The 20,354-nt window shown below is 40.4% G+C and overlaps 1 protein-coding gene across 1 annotated transcript in view; it reads left to right on the plus strand.

Moving 5' to 3' along the window:
- The window catches only part of TSPAN4 (tetraspanin 4), a 209,906-nt gene that overhangs the window by 118,439 nt on the left and 71,113 nt on the right, over positions 1-20,354 (plus strand). The window contains exon 2 of the mRNA XM_010562567.1: positions 13,698-13,889. Within this exon, the coding sequence (XP_010560869.1) occupies positions 13,698-13,889 (192 nt within the window). The remainder of the gene's footprint in view (positions 1-13,697; positions 13,890-20,354) is intronic.

A 20,354-nucleotide genomic window follows, 5' to 3' on the forward strand; every position in this document is an offset into this window, starting at 1 on the left:
ATAAAGCCATATTTATGTAGCAGTGCTTTATGACGGAAGGTTGTGCTGAAAAAGCATTTGAGATGATGGTTTATTTTTAGATGAGCTAGAAGTCTTTGTTTCCATCTTATTTCAGGCCCCAGCATAGAATGATCGAGGACCTGCAGAAACCCAAGAGCATTTTCCCTTCTAATGGCAAGAAACAGTGTGTAAATAAAACTGACAAACATAAAAATACAATAAACTACAACTGTTTCATGAATTTATAACGTGAGGGGGCAAAGTAATAAAAAGCAATGAATTCGTGTCAGTTATACTCCTTTATTAAGAGCTACTAACCAATACACGTAATGGGCAGTGCAAGAATCTAAGTGGAGCTGAATGCTTTCTATGAGCATTGACTGGAAGGGACTTGCTAAACTGAGATAATTTGATTCTTCAGGCTGTCTGTGTGTATTTGCACACGCATGGGGTTTTAATATCTATGTGATAGCATGTTTATATCATGAGAAAGGAAAAAAGCAATATGTAATTTTAATTAATAAGGGTAGATGAGTTAATTTCCAAATTACCTCAGGGAAGATTGTGAAGTTTCATGACCTGACGTTTGGAGAGAGAATCATCTTTTCTGTCTTTTAGGTCAGAGGGTGAGGGAGGTATTTTATGTTTTAAGTCTATGCGGTTTGCTCCAGCTACCCTGCAGTCACTGCATAGAGTAGGTTTCCCAAAGGGTGATTTGTCCTGGATGCACATTCTAGCATAGGCTGGAGTGACCTTTGGAGATGCCTGTTTCTTTCCAGTGACAAAGGAAGGAGAGTCTGGGCAGATGGATTTGAGCTGGGATCCAGGTTGCCCTAACTCTAGGCATCTGGGTTACTGTTGCAGTCAGGGAAATTCTGGTCAATGCCATTAATGGTGTCTAGGGAGCTATTCAGCCGACCAAAGGCAGGCTTGGACTATGATGAGCCACATTGATTTCTAGACACCACTAATAGCATTGACATCTAAAGTTAGGCGACCTGAATCCCACCCTAGATGTCTAAAAGCTGGTTGTACAGACCTGAAGATAGAAGAAATACTTGCAGTCTTTCTATGTTGTATCCTGTAGTATTTGACAAAAGAAGATAGAGTTTAGTCCAGAAATCTTCTGCAGTTCATAAGTTTCAACAGTACTTACATGACCAGAGAGGTACTTGTAGGTAACCCTTAGTGTAAGCTCGTTGTTTGGACAGTCCTGGTGGGAATACTTATACTCATTTTTACTTCATGGTATTTGCGCTCATTTCTGCAGATCCCTGAAACAGAAAAAGCAAAATAAAATGTAAAAGCAAGGGATTCTGAGGGCTCTCCTATCTGTGCATTGCACTGAAGCTGCTGATCACAGATCTGTTTAACTAAATGCTTTTATTCAAAAGCACCTGAAATGCTTCCACAGCAGATATTTGGTTGGTGGTAAGAAAGGACTGTAGTGTTTCCTTTGGGGATAACTAGTGCAGAAGAAAAGATTATTTGAGGTGGCATTCATTACTGAGGGCATACTGCCCATGCTTGGAAGTGGCTTGGGATACAGGCAATTGTATATAAATAGAACTAGTAAGAGTGCAGAAAAGCCTCAGATGTGCTATTGCATAGCAAAGCCTAATACAAATAAACAATCATTAAAAATTGCTAACTTAAAACAAGGGAATAATCTTTACTTTCTCTTGTACTCTCACCGAATTAGAATAGTTTTCTTGACAAGGCATTTGAACTATTGAAGTGAGAGATGCTGTTCCAGTCATAATGCTGGTTTTGTTACAAGGGACTGCTTACATGGTATTGTTAGGCAATTGCAATGGTAGTAAATACTTTGTTTGCCTGTACAAATATTATTAACAATCCATTAAAAAGAATCCATAAAAGATTCAGAATGTGTTTTGCTCAGCTTTCTGATGGTGTTCAGTAAAAGAAAATGAGTTTTGTGATGTGAGGCTGCTTGTTATTAGGGTGTGATTATTGCTCACAAGTCTGTTATTGATCAGGGGATCGGTACTGAATGTCTTAGAAACCATTCCAACAACCGTGTCAGCTGCTTATTGATGGGACTGTTTAAAAAAGGCTTCTTGTTAAAAGTCAGTTGTGGTGTACAAGTTTGGGTTTTCTCTCCATCTCCATGGAAAGCTAAACCTCAGAAAAGGAAGGTCTCGCTACATCTTAATGTATTTCCCATTTCATCATTAGTGTTGCTATTGCTGGTATGCTTAGCTGTCCTCCATGGAGCTGTGTTTGCGTTTCCATCTTGGATGCCCCAGTTGGCTTTGGTTCGTATTGGTTTGTTTTAATACAGGAAAGAATATTAAGACAGCGAGTGTTCATTTTGCATGTGAGCTCCTATGGCAGTCAAGTGGTTAAGTTGCATCCTAGAGAGTAATAGGTTTTCATTGTGAAATGTGGCAGAGAGGCTGGCAGTGGGGAGGGAAAATAAAGATGAAAGGAGAGGGTGGGAAATTGTGTTGGAGTGATCTGAAACAGTCTTTCGTTGCACAATTTTCTTTTATTTGTGAGGTCTCAGCACCCTCACCTTGTACTCCAGTTGTTTGCTTAGTTCATTTTATTCCCAACACTAACCTCACACCTTATGTTACTTCCATTGATTGATGCAGTAGTGTTGTTATGATATGGACTGGAACGTGTCTTTAGCTTTACTGGAAGCATAACTGTGAAGAAGCCTCTTGATAATTAGAAGGTAATTAGAAGGTTTTCATGCCTGTGACTCATTCACATAGGAAGGTTGCACTGGAGTCATGTCCCACAGCTTTCTAGGAGCTGGGATATTGTGTAAAAGTCCTGCTGCTTCCCCAAACCTTCCTGTCCCTGCTGGGGATGGGCTTGATTCCTGAGCAGGGCTTGAGCTGCTCAAGGAGAGAGTTGGGCATGCCAGGAATCGGCCCGAGAGTCCTGCGCTTTTTGGGGACGGACTTAGAGAATAGTGGGAAGGGACTTGCTGTGATACGGAAGATTTGTCTGTCCTCAGGTGTTGCCAGCACCTGGTCAGAGAGAGCAGGTTGCAGGCACGGTATCTGTGACGGGAGCGAGGGAAGGGAGTGCTGTATTGCTGGTGTTCCCACTGGCCCTTACCTCCAGCCCTCTGAGGTCAGCTGGTAGGTGGGAGAGCAGTATTTGATGGTGACCCTATATATCCTGTTGACACTGTTACTGGCTGCTGAGTGAACTTCAGAAAGATGAATGGGAGGGGAGAATGCGGCATAGCTGCATTGCTACTGGAGGAATTGGAGAACACCTGTTCTTATCGTGTACACCGTACATTTGCAAAGAAAACCTATTTCTCTTTGAAAAGATCTCCATCAGGAAAATTAACCACAATCACAGTGGAATCAGCACAAATTGGGACCTGGGGGAAGGATGCTCTTAAAATCAGGCTTGAGATGTAAAGAGCCAAACACATAAGTAAAAGCCACCTGCCCCCTCATTCCAGGACTGAAACCAGAGACTCGTTTTATGATCTGACTCAACTTCCAGAACTAAGTTCAGCTTCTGCCAGGGTGCATTGCAGGAGATTCTTTGTTCAGACTATTTAATCAAATATTGGTTTATATAGTATAGACTCTTATTTTTTGAAAGCTTTTGTGAGGGAGGATATCAGCTTTAGCTGGCTTTCTTTTTTCACAGTATCAGCAATTTTCTTTTTTAGATACACAACTAATTTTGCATTTCAACTATAGTATCTATATTCACTATGGACGTTTCTATAGCAACCAACCTTGTGCTATCTACATACCTCTATGGATGGATTAAACATGCAATATAAAAATGTTTTTCATTTTCTTTTTCTGCAGACTGTGCCTGTTAGCACATGTTTTAAAAACTTTTTGAGTAATATGAAATAGAAAGACCATCTCTGTCATATTTGTACTCCTTAAGAAACCTGTTTATTTATCTTCGCTTTTTATGTGACCCCTATCATACTATTTCACTACCTCTTGCTCTAAGCCCATCTAATGCCTCTAGGGGAGAGAAAAGCACTGAAGACACCAAATAATCTGGATTTTATCCAGTGCAAGAAATCTGTGGTAAACCAGGGAACTGAGCTGTGGCCTCTGGAGTCACGATTTGATGCTCATTATCCCCAGTTTCTCTCAGCACCTCACCAAAAGGTTTAGGTAAAATTCTCTGACAACAGTCTCCTTTACAGAAATCACAGGTTTTGTGTTGTATAAAAGACCAAACTTCACCATTTTATTTGTTTATATTGTTTCCAGTATTTGGCGCTAATGTACCTGACAACAGGTGAGTAAAATTGCATCTAGATCTCCAGATCGGGTCTTTTGCCAGTTTATGCTACAAAGTAATTTAAATAAGTTCTGTACTGTTTTATGTATGGGATAGAACAGGGACTCCAGAGCACACCCAGTTTTCTTCCATTTCTGCTTCTTTTTTTAAAAGATTTAACTTCATTTAATGGATTCTGATTCCAGATCTCATGCATGTATTCTTCTTTACAACTGTATTGATTTCATTACAGTCATCCCAGGTGGATTTAGAAATTACATTTGAGGAGCAGATTTAAAAGCTTTAACACTTCTATTTTGGCAGCAGTTAAAACTAGAACCTGAAAAGAGACGTGTTCTGTTCATTGTTGTGTATTCATCCCTTTCCCTCTTCTAATTCATGCATTTGCTCTGCGTTTCAGTGACTTGTCATTAACTCAGTACTTTACTCATAATCCTTAATCTGTATTAGAGTTCAGGCAAATTTCCAAATTAGCTGCTTGTGGCACTGATAATCACCATTTGTTAATATTTTGTGATGAAGTTTAATCTTTTATCAGCAATGCTGCCTTAATAAGTCATCCTCACCTGCTCTATTTCTGCAAGTTTTTGCATCCTCAGTGATATGACTTTGCAGTATGGGGCAATTAAGTGTACTACAGAAGTGACTAATTAAAGTCAGTGGCAGTTAAGCACATGCTTTAAATGCTTTGCTGGATAAGGATGCAACTGAGCATGTGTTCTAAGTGTTTCAATGAATTTTGAGCCCATGAATGGAAAACATCACTTTTAGATTGGGTGTATTAACTCATAACTGTTGCAGTTCTGTTCTTTTGTAACTGTAGTTGATAGATAACTATGATTTAGAGGAGCAAGTACATAGGAGAATGCTACTCATAAAACAGCAGGGATTAACTGAATGACTTTTTATTTACTTCTCCATTAGCAGGGTGTCAGCATGATACTCTGTCTTTTGACGTCTTCAATTGTCCCCAAATTTACTTTAGTTGTATGAGACAGCAATTTAGTGGTAGAACTCAGCTGGGGAAGAATAATGAATTTCTTAAGGCTTAAGCTCTTGAGGCTCAATCCTCACCAGGGTAACTGAAAAAGCAGCGTTTTGTATGTTTCTATTATTGACACTATGAAAATGAATGCCCTTCTTGTGATGTTTCTTTGCCCACCTTGAGCTCCAAAGTCCTGTCTGTAGACATTCTAAGCTTGATAAAAACGTTCTTGGTATTTGTCAGGCTCACACACTGGATGGAATATCCTAAAACAAAGCCTATTTATAAGAGAGAAGTGTCTAAAAGGAAAGCAACAACACAAGCTATTGAAATGTGTTTCTTCGAACCTGTGATGACTACAGTGCAGTTAGAGGGCAGCGAGGGTATGAATCCCAGAATATCATGCTGGCAGGCAGAACATGAGTTAGGATTGTAGCCCTCAGCTACCTGTGTTTGTGTAACAGTTGCTTGCCTGTCATGCAAGATATCAAGTTCAGGCCTGTGGAAGGTGGCGCATCACGTGTACTTGTACGAAATCATATTGAGCGCTATACACTGTGTTGCACCACTGACAAGACAGTGGCTTGTAAAGGAGAGGCAGACATCAGTTTAATCAATTCATAAGAAGTTGTCTAGTATGACATTCAGGCCAGATCCTTGGCTGTTGTTGATCAGGGTGGTGACTGATCAGTCATGTTGGTTGACACCAGTAGGGAATGTAGGTCTGCAGCTCTTGGAGGTGTTTGGCTGCTGCTCATGTACATGATGACCCATATTGTAAGGTGAGATTTTTGTATTTGAAACGAATTTTTAAGCAAAATAAAACAATATGGGATGCAAGGCCAAACAACTAGTTCCACAGAGCTTTTAATTTTTAACTGCTTATATGCAGAGCTGAAGAGATTGGCATTTGAAATGCTTCATGCTTTACTCAGTTGTGCTCTTTTAAAGCATCTTCCTGTAAGTCATAGAGATACTAGTGAAAGAGTTCAACAGTGGAATTAAATGACACCAGAAGAAAATAAAATTTTTGCTTGAGAGAATATACCACAGTGAGTAGATGTTGTTCTAAAAGAAAGCGTCAAGTCTGGGAGTAGAGCAGCATCTATTTGCACTGTGTAATTTATGGGGGATAATGTCTGTCTACTGGGTGGAGCTAGCACTGGTTAGGAGTTGAGACTGGATGTGTCTGTCTGAGAAGCAATGCAACTGAGACCCTCTCTGAATTAGATTAGGAAAGGATTTCCTGAGTTGTTCCGTTCTGTAGAGAGGCTTTGCAGACTGCAGGCTTGGGCTTTCTCTTTCTCTTTCTTTTCTTTTTTTTTTTTTTTTTTTTTCTGTACAAACCTTGTGATGTTCCCTACTGTTGAAATCCCATGTCTCAACAGACTTGAGGTCTATCCCAAGACTTGATAGATTGGAGACTTTTATGCTGTTATTTATGCTTCTTTGAAAAGATTTCTTCAGGGGACTGTGCTGACTCAGCCAGCCTGACAATCAAGGTGCTAAAGATGTGTGGATGGAGTATGGGGTGGAAAGGACATGCTAGCATTCAGCCAAGCTTTAAAAGGCTGCTTAGTCCCTAGAGTGGGAAATCAGGGAGACTTTTTACGATGATCTAGAGGATCTGTAAGCCCAGTTCTCATTGATTTTTTTTTGATGCAAATTATAAGACAGCTCAAGTGCTCTGGAGTGATGACAGCTGAGAATTTGCTGGCAGCTGCCCAAATTCCATAAGCAATACTAAAAACCTGGGCCATGGCTGCAAGATCAGAAAACAGCCCTACAGAGAAGGAAGTGCATGTATATGAAGAGCTGAAGTGGAGGTATCCTTATTCTGCTTCAGAAATACAGTTAGATAATTTAATTATTTTTTTTTTTAATGTACTATAGCATAAGCTCTGTGTTGTTTCTAGTGTAGCTATTGATTGCACCAACACATGAGTCTGCTACATGTGGGCATAAGTTCTAGGATTTTCCTGCAACTATTCTATATCAAATTGCAAAAAATCTAGTGGACTGGGAGTGTAGAGATTAGCAGGTCTTACTCCAGATTTGCTAAGGCTGGGATAGAAGAGTCTGGATAGGATCCGTATGCCCTATCCTACTGGATATCCTACTGGAAAAGAAATACAGCTTTTATAGGTCCAATGGATCTGAGGGAGAGAAAGATTTTTAATTTCTTTCTGAATCTGGTGAATGAACAGATCTTTAAATTTTGGTTTGATATAATCTATGTTTTCATTGATACAATACCAAGAGTATGCCATGTAGGTAAGGAGAAACAGGGACTTAACTCTTTGATTGTTGTCTGTATCTATAACCCTGTCTCTGATGCCAAGCAAAGCAAGCAAGCAAAAAAAAAATCAAATTCAAACTGTAAGTGAACATCATTAAAAATAGGGAGGGGAAGAGGGTGAAGTAAGGAGAACATACAAATGCACATAATGTTGAAAAAGTTTAATCTGAGTACCCTATTTTTGGTCATGGTCGCTCAGGGATGCTTAGAGAGAATATAAGAAAAAAGGAGAGCTAACACAGGACAGTTTTACCAGCTGCTCCAGTTAATGGTTTAAGGTCTTCCCCTGCAAGGGCTGCATGCAAAATATAATTTTTAATAAATTCTAGGATACATTGCCCTCCTTTAATTTGTGTAATCCCTTTTTGAACCTGCTTATATTTTGACATCCACAAATCTCTGTGGCAATGAATTCCAGAATTTAATTAAATGTTTTGTGAGAAAGTACTTGCTTTTTCAACCTGCAGACAAAATAACCTCCAGGTTTTTTTATCACAAGAAAAATTAATGATGATCCTCTACCTTTCCCATCCCATGTTGGCGTTTATTGACTGCTACTGTTCCAGTCTCTTCGCTCCCAGGAATATGGTCCCTACTAACCGATCTTTTTTTAAAGTATTTTTTCCTAGTTCTTTTTAAATTGTTGCTAAAAAGACACAGCTCAGATTATGGCCATTTTGGCTTGTGCATACCCTTCAATTCAGCAATGCAGAGCTCTAGAGTCTCAATACGCTAAGGGTAGAAATATGCTTCAGTTCCCCATTTACTACTCCATTTTACTTTCTAAAATCAGAGGCACAAAGGGATTAAATTTTATACCATCCTTTATTTGTTAAATTTCCACATACCATCCCATGTTTGTTAAATTTCAGACCTCTTACTAGCGAAGGAAATGCAGCTTGTGCTACACTGAGGTGATACTACTGGTATATGTCACATGAGCTATGTGGTGGGACACCATCTACAAATTCAGTCATCCTGTGTACTGGCTGTCGGTAGTGGTGGTGTGGTGCAGATGGATGTCTATGAGGTCTTTGGTAGTTTAATGGCCATAAACTGCTGGCTTGAAGGGGTTTTCCAGAAGTGGCCACTCCTTCCTCCAAGATAGGCAGCAGCTACACCGACAGGTTGTTTGCATGGGCTTGTATAGAGTGCTGTGGTCCCTGCATTAGCACACACGCTTCTGCTTTTTCCATGTAAGATTCTTGATTCATTTGATCCTGTCAATGTATATACATATTCCATTTCCACCTCCTCTATGTGTCTAGCTGAAAGGAACAGTAATTTAAGTATGCCTTACATTACAAGAACATTTGCTGTATAATGTTCACATCACTACTGTTAATACTTTGATGTTGATTTTTCCATTGTATACTCTTACTCTTTAGCTAGCGTGGGAAGCATGTTCACTCAAGAGTAACTGGATAGCAAGTGGGATTGAGAAAGCCCTTCTAGTTTAAATATGTGGAGACTGGGGGAGGAAAAACCCTCCAAGTGAGTTAGTTTAACTACAAAACAACTGGTCGTACTTCCCACTTGGATTCTGTTAATCAGTGTATTTTTTAATACAGGAGCAAATTTTTTTTTATCTAAAAGAGGAAGTATGATGAGTAGATCCTAATCAGATACAATATGAGAAGCCTTGATTAGATGCATTTTCCATGTAATAAAACCAATAAAAAAACCACTTAAAGACACCAACACCAGTAGCATGAACAATGAGGCAATTTCTCCTGTAGTATTTTAAGTCCATAGCTGTAACTTCAGAAGAATTTTCTCCAACAACTTGCATATATCAGGGGCTGTTTGGGATTACTTTGTTTACCATACTGTAAGATCAATTCTAAATGTATGCACTAAAGTCTGAATAATTTATTTTCTAGCCCATTAGAACAATTTGGAGGATCTAATTCCGGAGGCAGCTTTTCTGCCAAGAGAGTGAGCATACATGTGTCTGTGTATCTCTTGGGGAAGGAGAGGCAGACTGAATCTATGCTTTTAGAGTAAGCCACCTGCTTTACTGCTTGACTCTGCTGAATAAATGCTTATGAGCAATTTGTCCTGAGCAGAATAAACTGCTCCTTCAACAGCCAATTGCAAAGTCCAGGGCTTGCAAAGAACCCACTACTCGTGTCTTTGTACACATGATTTTGCAATTCAGGCACAGACATACTAAACAGCCTATTCAAGATTTACACTGAGGTCTGTCCTAGAACAGATGCTTAACTCAGATCTCCTAAGTCTTAGGGCTATGACACTGTCCTTCCTTGTGTCACACTGTTTTGTCCTTAGAATAAAAGATTTTACCAAAAAAATGCAACTTTCATTGGGAAAAAAATAATGTTAGAGGAAGCTGCATTTTGTTTCATATTTTGCCATGAGCTGCCTTGCTTGCAAGAGAGTGGATTATCCTGAACAATTAGGCAAATAATGTGTTAAACATTTCACAAGGGAATTAAAAAAAAAAAAAAAAAAGCTGTTGTCAGTAGCCTGACATCTTTGAGGGGGATTTGTTTGTTTGTTTGTTTGTTTGTTAAAAAAAAGTCAACCCTGCACTGATGACATGGAGTCAATACAGACTCCTGTTTGGCTGCCAATAGATCAGGTGCAAGCTGTAGACTTCTTGATAATCTTTTTGGTTTAGTGTTTTCTCTTTTAACCATGCAGCTTCACTGTTTGCATGGAAGCCCCCAAATGTCAAGAATAGCTCTGTTAATGGTTTTGGGTTTGTTTAATTTCACATCTCAGCAAGCCCTGAAAGCTGTCAAGACTTATCATCTCATCATGCTCCTTCTGCCTGTTTAGCAAAAACAAGGACTGGGGATTGGGGATGGGGTAGGGAGAGAAAAAGTGGAGGAAAGGGAATATCATAAATAACTAAATAAAATTATCCATAACGTAACAGCTCCTTAGATACCAAGATGAAGAAATCAAAACAGACAGGCAGCATAGAACCAACTACAACAGTTTTCTCTGATCCAGAATAAATAAAAATGATCCCTCTGATCCCTGAATCTTAGACTGGGAATTAGGCTGCTGTTTAGTTCAGAATAGAGAGCGGGGAGCGAGCTCTTTGAATGTTTGGGAACAGAAAATATTTTGCTGTCATTGGAAAGGCTCCTGTGGCTTGGTGGGTCTTGGTTGCCTTAAGCATTTCCTTAACCAGGTGTTTGAGTGTTATGCTCATTGGACAGAGACTTACAGGTGTGTGTCACTCCTTTGCGGAAAGGGGGCTTTAAAGAGCAGTTTAGTCTAGAGTTAAGGGCAGCCTCTGTTTCCCAGGGCCTGGTGTGGCAGCTTAGTGACTTTATTCAAGGACCAGGAGGGGACGTTCTGGTGTGGGAAAAGGAACAAGGCTGAACTAAGGTGAAGCAGCCCTCAGTAGTGTGTGCTGACATTTCCTAAGCAGCACTTTGTGAAATCCAGTCTGAGCCAGACGGTTTAATGGTCAGAGGATCCCTTTGTGCATTTCAGGGTTTGGTTAATCAACGTAAGAAAGAGCTGTGCGTTATCTCTTCAAAAATAGGAAGATAATGAGCTGCTAGACAGTCTGATGTATATTAGAGTATCTCTGAATCAAGGGCAATGTAGTGAGATACTCCTGCTGACCAACTGACCTGAAATATTCAGCCCTGATCTAAAAGGGTACAGCCACAGTCATGGCATTTTGCATGAACCGTCTCCTGGTTTTGTGATGTTTTGGGCTGCTGGTGAATTCCTAGTTTCCGCAGACAATAATGACTTTGGAGGAAGAAGGCACTGGAATCAAATGTCCTAAGGGCAGCAACGTCTCAAGCATTATGCATTGTACATCATAAAGAATTGAATGGGCTATGGAAGAGCAGGCAAGCAGGTCTTGCCTTTACCGAACACAGCAGCGTCCTCAGCAAGACCCACCTCACATAATACAAATGATAGTTGTAGGCGTCAGTGTCACTCAAAGCAGTGTAGCAATGCAGGGAGCACAAAAGGTGATGAAATAAGCTGCCTCTTATTGGTGCTGTTGAATTGCTTCAGAACAAAGAACTGACAATAATAGCTAAATATATTGTAAGGTGAGGCCCCTGCTGCTGCTGGGCATCTGCCTTCGTTAGGCTTAATTGGGCCATTTGTGTGGCCTCACTGTGCATGTGGCTCCAAGGCTGATTTTGAGGCAGAAGCGTAGTTGTGCTTTCCATCCCATTCCTCAGCCAGTTTAGTGCTATTCCTGACTGTATTTCAGTGCTCTGACCAGTTTGGTTTTAACTTTGGTGTCTGCCACCTCTCCTTTGATGCTGTTCTGTAGTCCAGTAGACCTTCAGAGTTTTATTCCCATTTTAGGGAATTTATTCCTAATTTTTTTTCCATTTTTTTTCCTTGGGCCATGTTGATAGCTTTTGTTTATATCCCCTCAGTTACCCTAAATGATTTTCTATAGGTTACCTTCTCCAACTATTCCTCCCCCTCCTCTCCCCTGTTTATTCTTCAATCCTTTTCAACCATGCTAAAGACCATGGTCTGTAAGTGAGCATAGAGGAGAGGTATTTCCAGTGTATGTGGTCAGGGCATGGACTGTCCCTCCGTGGTGCTCGTAGAAGGTACTTTGCGAAAGGGTGAATACAGTGATATGGGATGCCTATATATGAAAAGGCTGCTGAATGAGATGATTTGAGCCCCTGTGTCCTGGAGTCTGCCTTCTCTCAGTGGAGACACGCAGGTTGATGCAGCTGAGGTACATTACAATATATGAACAATATATGAGGTATAGTTTGGCTCCTTAGTTCTGAATAAAATAGACCAGTTTACAACTGGGGTGAGGAGTCCTGCCTTGAGACACAGCCGCCTTTATTGTCCCTTATTGAGGGGGAATTCAGTGGCATGAAGAGGCAACCTTAGCAATTAGCTTAAGAAATTGCTTTGGCTTTTGTATTTCTTTTCTGTGTTTCATTTCTGAGGCTTAGCTCTGCCCCAGGATTAGTTCTGTCTTTTCTTCCCTGGTTCATGAGCTGCCTTATGTTCATCCACTTTATGCAGACATTTAATTGATATGCCTCTATGTCTGGCTTACTACTCTATGAACATGATTTCTTTCCTAGCCTTTAATTGATTTGGATAATAAAGTGCAATTATAAAACTCAATAAAAATTGGTTATTTTAAAGGGAGAGCCGTAAAGAAAGAAACCTAAGTGATGCTCTGCTGCGTGACTGTATAATAATGCAAAATCCCCTTTGGTTTAGTTCTATTTAATTTCTCAGCTTTACTCAGATTGTTACAATTCTGCAGGCTTTCTCGGAATTATAAATAGTGTGCTTATAAATGTTTGTGGTTTTTAAAAGTTTCTTGTGTATATAATAATTGTAAATGTTATGGTTTTGTGGTGGCTGTTGCCTGCATTGGCATCCTCCCTTCTCCTTGCTCACGTGCCTGGGGAGCCTGTACGACTGTTCCCCTCTCAAACTTTTCCTAAGCCAGCCAAGTCCTTTTCTGAGGATTTAATTACCAAAGCAGTGGCCATATTAAGAGTAAACATCTGTTTGGGTTTTTTAATGTTACAGGAGGTTTCTCCCTCTTTCTCTGGCCCCCTTACAGTCTAAATGCTCTCTTGTTTCCAATGGAGGCTAGACCTTGGACAGGAACTATCTAAGAAGAGGTGTGAGGTGTCCTACCAGGGGATGCTCTGGCAAGAGTTGTGTATAGCATGTGCCAGGGATGGGAGATAGTGTATTGGGATGGGAAGAACAGGGGATCAAAAGTGCTTCAGCCATTCTGGGCAGCTCTCTGGGGCACCTAAATAGGATATGGATTTTTTTCAATCCTTTTGAGATCTGAATCTTTGGGAATTTCTCCTTTTTTCAGTTCCTACTTTTTCACTAGAGAGAAAGAGACCTGATATTTGAAGTTGTGTCTTGGATTTAGGAAATCTGGGTCTTTTTCTTGAGTGTTACATCTTACTGATGAGTTCCTCCTCTGTAATTTTTATTTTCTTTCTTCTTTCTCTGTTTTCCCTACTGAAAGTGCTGTAGGGAGAGATCATTTCTTACTAAGTGTGACTGCTGGGTTTACCCCAACAGAGCCGTTCTACTGCTGCCATATTGATACGGATTAATATCTGGGGTTGCTTGGATATAATAACTGAGTTTCTTTGTTTCTCTTTATTTTCCCAGTTGGGAGGCTGTGGAATCCTTGGAGTAGGCATCTGGCTGGCTGTTACCCAAGGGAACTTTGCCACCCTCTCCTCTTCTTTCCCGTCCCTTTCAGCTGCCAACCTACTGATCGTCACAGGGACATTTGTCATGATCATTGGCTTCGTGGGCTGCATAGGTGCCATCAAAGAAAACAAGTGCCTCCTGCTGAGTGTGAGTATTAAGCCGCTATGCCGTTGCAGTGTTTGCTGTCTTACGGTGCTAGTGCTATTCCAATGCATGTTACAGTGTCCTGTATTTCAACAGAAGTTGCCCACTTGACATTTATGAGATGTGAGTGATGTTTGAATCAGTCTTTGATAGCTCTAAGGAGCTGCTAGATCATTCCTGACCATGCTTTTAACCTGTCCTTGGAGGGTAAGACCTGCAAGAAGGGAATGGTTGTTGGTGGTGTGGGTTTCCCTGAACTCTTCGGAGAAGAGGGTGATGTTTGTGAAGACATCTTTTGCAGTGTACCCTTGAATTATTTTTTACTCTGCTTTCATAGCTATCTACTCCAAATGTCTACCGTGGCAGGACTGATGATCTGAAGTCCTGGGTAGAAAGATCAGTGTAGGCGTGAAACATTATAAAGAGGTTGATTTTTATTTAAATTGGAAATGAAGTCCTTCAGATTTGGCAATGCTGGTTTTGCCAATCATTTAGTCTCAAAAGGCTGAGATGCCAGGAAGCAAAGGTGCCAGCACAAGGAGACTGCTGTGAAATCAAAGATAATAAGGTGCCAGCTGTCCATGAGTTAACAGAAGCTTAAGCCACATCCCTGGCGTATTTTATCAAAATGTAAGTTGATGCCACTCAAAGCTGGACTTTACGAGTAGTGAGTGCTTGCTGTAGTTGGTGTTAATGTATATTTTGGGTCTTGTTCAGCTGAAGACGAGAAAGTGAGGTGATCCTGCTGCTCAAGTCCAGGACTTCACTGTGTGGTTAGGCAAACCTCAGAGTGAAGTGAAGCTGGTGTTTAGTTTGGTGAGCTGGTGATTCCTTTGTAAAAGGCTGTTCCTCACTGTGCTTCACATATTCATTTTGCTCCCCTGGGAACTGCAGAATGAGTTGAGGCATATAGCCCCCAAGAAAAATTCACCCTCTAAAAATCTTTAAGTGACTGTGAGTTTCCAAGCCTCAGTAGAGGACTCTTTCCAGATGCCTGCCTTAATCAGTCGTTTCTGCTGATTTTTAACTAGTAAAAGTCAGGACTAGTCAGTGTAGATTAGTAAGGGCTATTTATGTGGCAGGTAGGTGGTTTGAGACTAAAACGAACAACATAAATTGAAATTAAGGCAATTTTGTGAGTCAAAGTTTACACTGGGAAGGCTGAAGTCAGAATCTGAGGCTGAAAGTCCTTGACAATTTTAACAGTCTTATAAATACCCACTTTGTGGAGGAAGTGTCTGGCCAGCCAGATGTAGTTACTGGATTACAGCTTCAATGCCAATGCAGCAGGAGTCCACAGGGTGCTGAGTCTAATGGTATAGCTTATATGTGCAAAATTAATCACCTATTTTGTACTTTTTTGATTAAAGTCCTAGCTCAGGTGTGACCAGCAATGAGCAGTGTCTTCTTATGTCTCAGGATCAGGTCAGGATCTGGCAGTAAGTCCTCAGTACTGGAAGAGTTTCACCCTTTAATCTCACATGGTTTGTTGGCCCTCATCACTCCTTTTGGCAAGGGCAAAGTCTCCCTTGATCAGCCATTATTGCTGCAGCTAGGGTGAATGTACTCAGCCAACCCTAGATGGGCATCCTCTTAGCGAGATGCAAATGTTTGCGGGTACTGCTCCTCCTAACACATACTGCACAATACTCAGAATCTAATGCCCTTTGGTGCATGACATAAGGACTGTACTTGGTGGATCAAGTTAAGTATGCAAAGGAATCCAAATTCATTTAGGAAGTCTTTGCATGGGTGAAACGAGAAGCTTGATCTGATTTGGTACCAGAATTTCACTCTGCCTGTCCTTACCTTTGTGTACTGTAGCTATTCAGCACGGCCTCTGTTTTACTCAGTTTTCTTCAAAATTGAGTTATGTTAGAGCTGATTACAGCTACTTTAATTCTGAACAAGCCCAACTATAGAGGGTTGAAATACAGTTTCTTTAGTCTACATTGAATTCACTTTTTGTTTAGTCTAGAGTAACTTCCCACAATGTACATCGGTACTTACTTACCCTCATTAAATACCAGTGAGATTTTTGAGCTCTTTTGAGTTCTTCTGTTGAGTCCATCTTTTGGAAGGGGAAGGGATGGTGGTAGGAGCTTCTGTTTCTGGGAGCAAAGCCTTATCATGTAGGTTTGTTCTTAGTCTTCCTTTCCCCAATTGCTGGTTCAATTTGACTACTGTTTGAAATAGTGCTTTTAAGTTCAGGGCTGGGGCATTTGGTTTTGGCTAGCTCCTATTTTTCTAGGTAACGTAGGTAGCAAAATAAATGCTTGAATGAAAGAACTTGCTGAATATCAAACCAAGACTGTTCTTAGGGTGTGTGGTTGCTACCTTTCTTCATCCTTTTGCTATTTCACAGGTGTTCCCAACATTGTGTTCTGCCAAAATGAAAATAATCTCTTCCCAAAATATCTCTGTTTTTTGTTAAACATCCCTGAGAATGCCCCTTCTCTACTGCTTTTTAAGAGGACTGTTTTGTTGCAGCTGGGAGGTGATAGGATTTACCATCTAAGTTGTAAAGGGAAAGCTACTAAGCATTGGTGACCTTGTGGGTATATGACACATAGTATGTTTAATAGTCATGGAAGGATCAAGTCCTTACATTCCTTTCTGTGTTTCCCAGGCCACCACTTAACCTCTGGCTTTGTTCCTGGTAGTAGATAAGATTGCTTTTTGAACTGAATTCCTGTAACTTATGTCTCCAGAAGGTATTACCACAAATGTGACAGCAACTCATGGAATAAGTGGTCTTGCTCATGTGTGATGTCACTACCATATCTTTTTGTGTAGCGTTTGGTTTAGCTAAGTTTTCCTAACTTTTTCTTCCATTTGGAAATAGGAGCTTTGATAGTACACAGACAGAGAAACTGAAGTCTGGCCGCACAGGTGTTTAAGTTGGGTTGATGGAGACTATTTGATTATATGGGTAGTATATTCTGTTAGCACTACTCACTGGATAATGTATTTGATTCTCTTAATTTGCCCACACGTCCTGATATTTGGCCAGCCCCAGCACTAGTCCAATAAAGAGGCAAGTGCTAAACAAACTTAGGAAACTGGGATGGACAGGATTTAGACAAACTCTGCTGGCACTTGAAACAGGTTTGTGGTGGGCTTAAAAGCAATGAAAAGCTATTAACAGAGTACTAAAATGAAAGCAAGAAGTAAAAGCTAGGATGTTGTGTCCCTTGCATGTTTCAGTAGTCTGTATGCAATAATTTGAGAAAGTGAGGCTTGAAATGGACAAAAAGAAAAGAAAGTGGAATAAACCAAGCCAGAGGAGTACCCAGGGATGCTATTGTGGTGGGATGGCAGATACTCAAGTTATAACCTGCATATATGAGATCAAACATTGCTCCACTGAGCAGAACATTGCTGTCTGTGTATCTCTGAGTAGCAGGTTTCACTGACAACCCCCCTTTCCTCTGCTCAGTACAGTGTGAGAGAAAGTCTGTGATGTTAATTATGACCACAGACAGTAATAAAGATGATGTGAATGTCATCTGATTGTCCAGATGCTCTGCCTGTACTGTATTCCTGTCACCTCCTGCTCTGAATTTGCACCCTTAAGATCTCCTTGAAGACACTTAACGGCATTATAAACATACAGACCACAGGGACACACCTGGTTTAACCAAGAACAGTTTGGACCTCTACTTGCTGTTATCTCCTGTAGTGCACCCCATCCTAATGATAGTTTGATGGTAGTCTTTAGACCTGCAAGGACTGGAGAGAAAAATTGCCCCTGCAACAGGAGCACCTCTTGTTCTGCTTTCTAAAAGCATAAGAAAGAGGAAAGGCACTTACAAGTTGGGGAAGGATGTAGTTGGGAGGATGTGCTGCTGTTACTGGGATGGGTGGTTTGGAGAAAGACATTGGAGATATTGCAGGAGGCATGGAGCACCACTGGGATCCTAAAATGGACTGGGAGGGAGCAGGGCAGGAAGAACTACTAGCTCAACCCACCTGCATTGGAGGAGCAGAATTTTATGTGGTGTTAGACACAGCAGGATGTTTGTGTATGGTCTTGCCTTATGAATAATGCTACTGTTCAATGATGTGATAAGGCATGAGACTTCCTAAGGAGTCTGCCTGAGTGAATGAGAAATGAGCAGTGTCAAAGAGACATTTCAATCTATTTATATTTCATACACTAGGTTGCAGAGCAGATGAGACTCTGATCCTGTGTCTTTGTGTTCTCCCCATATGACATTTGTACTGGGTTGTCAGAGCAAACCTGTAGGCTCTTTGGTATTAGGCTGCTGTGATGTTAGGTGTAAATGATAATAATTGCTTACCTCTGGCATTTGCCAATGACTTTTGAAAGAAAGGAGGACAGATGAAGTGTTTTAAGTAGCAGAGGACAGGTGGAGAAAGGAGGTCGAAAGTAGAAGTAAAGTTTCATTTGTAAATGAGATTTTTGCATAGCTGTGTGCAACAGTCAGGAATGATCCACGTTAAGTCTCTGAATAGAGTGTTTAGCCTAAAGCTTCACAGTGTTACTGACTTGAAAGGACTTACCTGGTGTCCACCAGCTAAGGAGCTGGCGGATATTCTTTATTCAGTAGCAATGTATAGCCAGGACAATGCCTCACTAATCTCTTAAGAAACAGGCCCATTCCTATCTCTCTGCATTCAGAGGAATAGAATAATATGAAAATCTAAAACAGAGTGTGAAAAAAAAATTTAAAAGGAAACCTCAACCATCCTATGTGTTCTGCAAAAATACGCAGATGGGGTGGGTTGTGCAGCTGTCATTCTAAGATCTCAGTGAACAAAGAATGGATATTTGCAATGATTCTTATTTGCTCCAGCTACAATGTGAAAGAAGATAAACTTTTCCATCATTAGATTCCCCTAGAGAAATGAGAGCAACTAGCATTTCTTAAAATAAGTATATATCCTAGTGCATATAATCTTGCATCTGAATGTGGATGCAAATTTATCAGTGAAGCAGGCGAACAATGCTTTCTTGCTTCAGTAAGATTGCTTTGGCATTTCTGCTATTCTTGTTGCTCAAGATTGTATAACAGAGGTCCCTCCGCTACAAGCTCGGCTGTAATTAGAAAATGCCAGCTTTGTTCTGATGGGTTGGGTCACTGTCCTGAATAGGTGACAGAAGTAATAAGCTAAGAGTCTGACTTGAGAAAGTTAATTTATAGACTTCCATTGATTTTTTTCTTTTCCCATAGGTATTTGATCCTACATTGCAGGATCATCTAGCTGTACTGCAAATTTCTATAGGCTATCTTGAAACAAAATTAGGAATCTATTCTTGCTCCCTTCCCCATTGCAAATGTGTTATAGTTCTAATGTCCGTCAGAGCTGTTAGCCATATCCATCATCTTTGTGAATTTTAGCAAAATGTTTAGCTTGAGTGTTCTTAACCCCATTGCAATGCATGTGCTTTTCAGCTGAGGGCAGGTCCTTGCAGAAGATGAGGCAGCAGCTTGGTGTACCACTCTAGAATGATCAGTTGTGATGAATTGATCATAGTACTGAATTTAGGCAGGTGCTGCATGTGCATGTGCATATGCCATTGCTCTATGCTAAAGAAATTTATGCCTGATTAAGTACTTTTTTTGTCTTTCATGCTCAAATGTTGACCTAGCTGATCCTTAAGTGTCTGTGTAAACATTGTCTTTTAAGTTAATTGCTCAAGATCTATGTTTGAGAAGTGAAATTGCTTGAATTCTCTTTCATACATGTTTAGCAGAGGTCTGTATTTGTAGGCTTGTACTGAAAAAGGTCATTATTCCATGGACAGTTCAGGTTAAAAATCTCAGCTCTGGAAGTTAAATCATGACGGATTATGTTATTTATTACCTGTATTAATAGTATCTGCTGCAGGCAGCCCATGAGATCATAATGCTCGTTCTGTATAAAATTCCTGGTAAGAGGAGGTCCCTGACCAGTAGAGCTTACCATCTAAATAGATAAGACAAATGGAAAGTATTCTTATCCTCATTAGACAAATGGGGAGCTGCAGCAAAGTGAAACTAAGTGCCTTGAGTAGGCTGCACTGGGAGATTGTGGGAGAGCTATGAAACAAACCCAAATTGTCTAAGTCTCAACTCAGTGCCTTTGTCTGATTATCTTTTATTTGTCTGTAATCTTTCTCTGATTACAGCACAACACGTCTAGCTGTCCTGTGTGCTACAGTGACCTTTAAGAAGTATTTAGTCCATGTTTCCATAATAGTAATGACAATTTTGATTTCTTTCATTATATATATTGTACAAATGATAAATAAATATCCCAAAGCAAAGTTAGTTCTCAATTTTTATTTTGTTGAAAGTGCCTGATTGGGACAATTGGGTGGTTTCCATGAGCTCCACTGCAGGCTGTCCCAGCTGAGATGATCAGCCTAATTGCAATATTACCTTCAGTTGAATGGGAAGCAGGACATTCAGAGAAGCTGCCAGAAAGGGCATGTGAACATGCTTTAATGAAAATTTTTTT

Source organism: Haliaeetus leucocephalus, unplaced genomic scaffold (genome assembly GCF_000737465.1).
Source record: "Haliaeetus leucocephalus isolate CR32 unplaced genomic scaffold, Haliaeetus_leucocephalus-4.0 Scaffold161, whole genome shotgun sequence".
NCBI lineage: Eukaryota > Metazoa > Chordata > Aves > Accipitriformes > Accipitridae > Haliaeetus > Haliaeetus leucocephalus.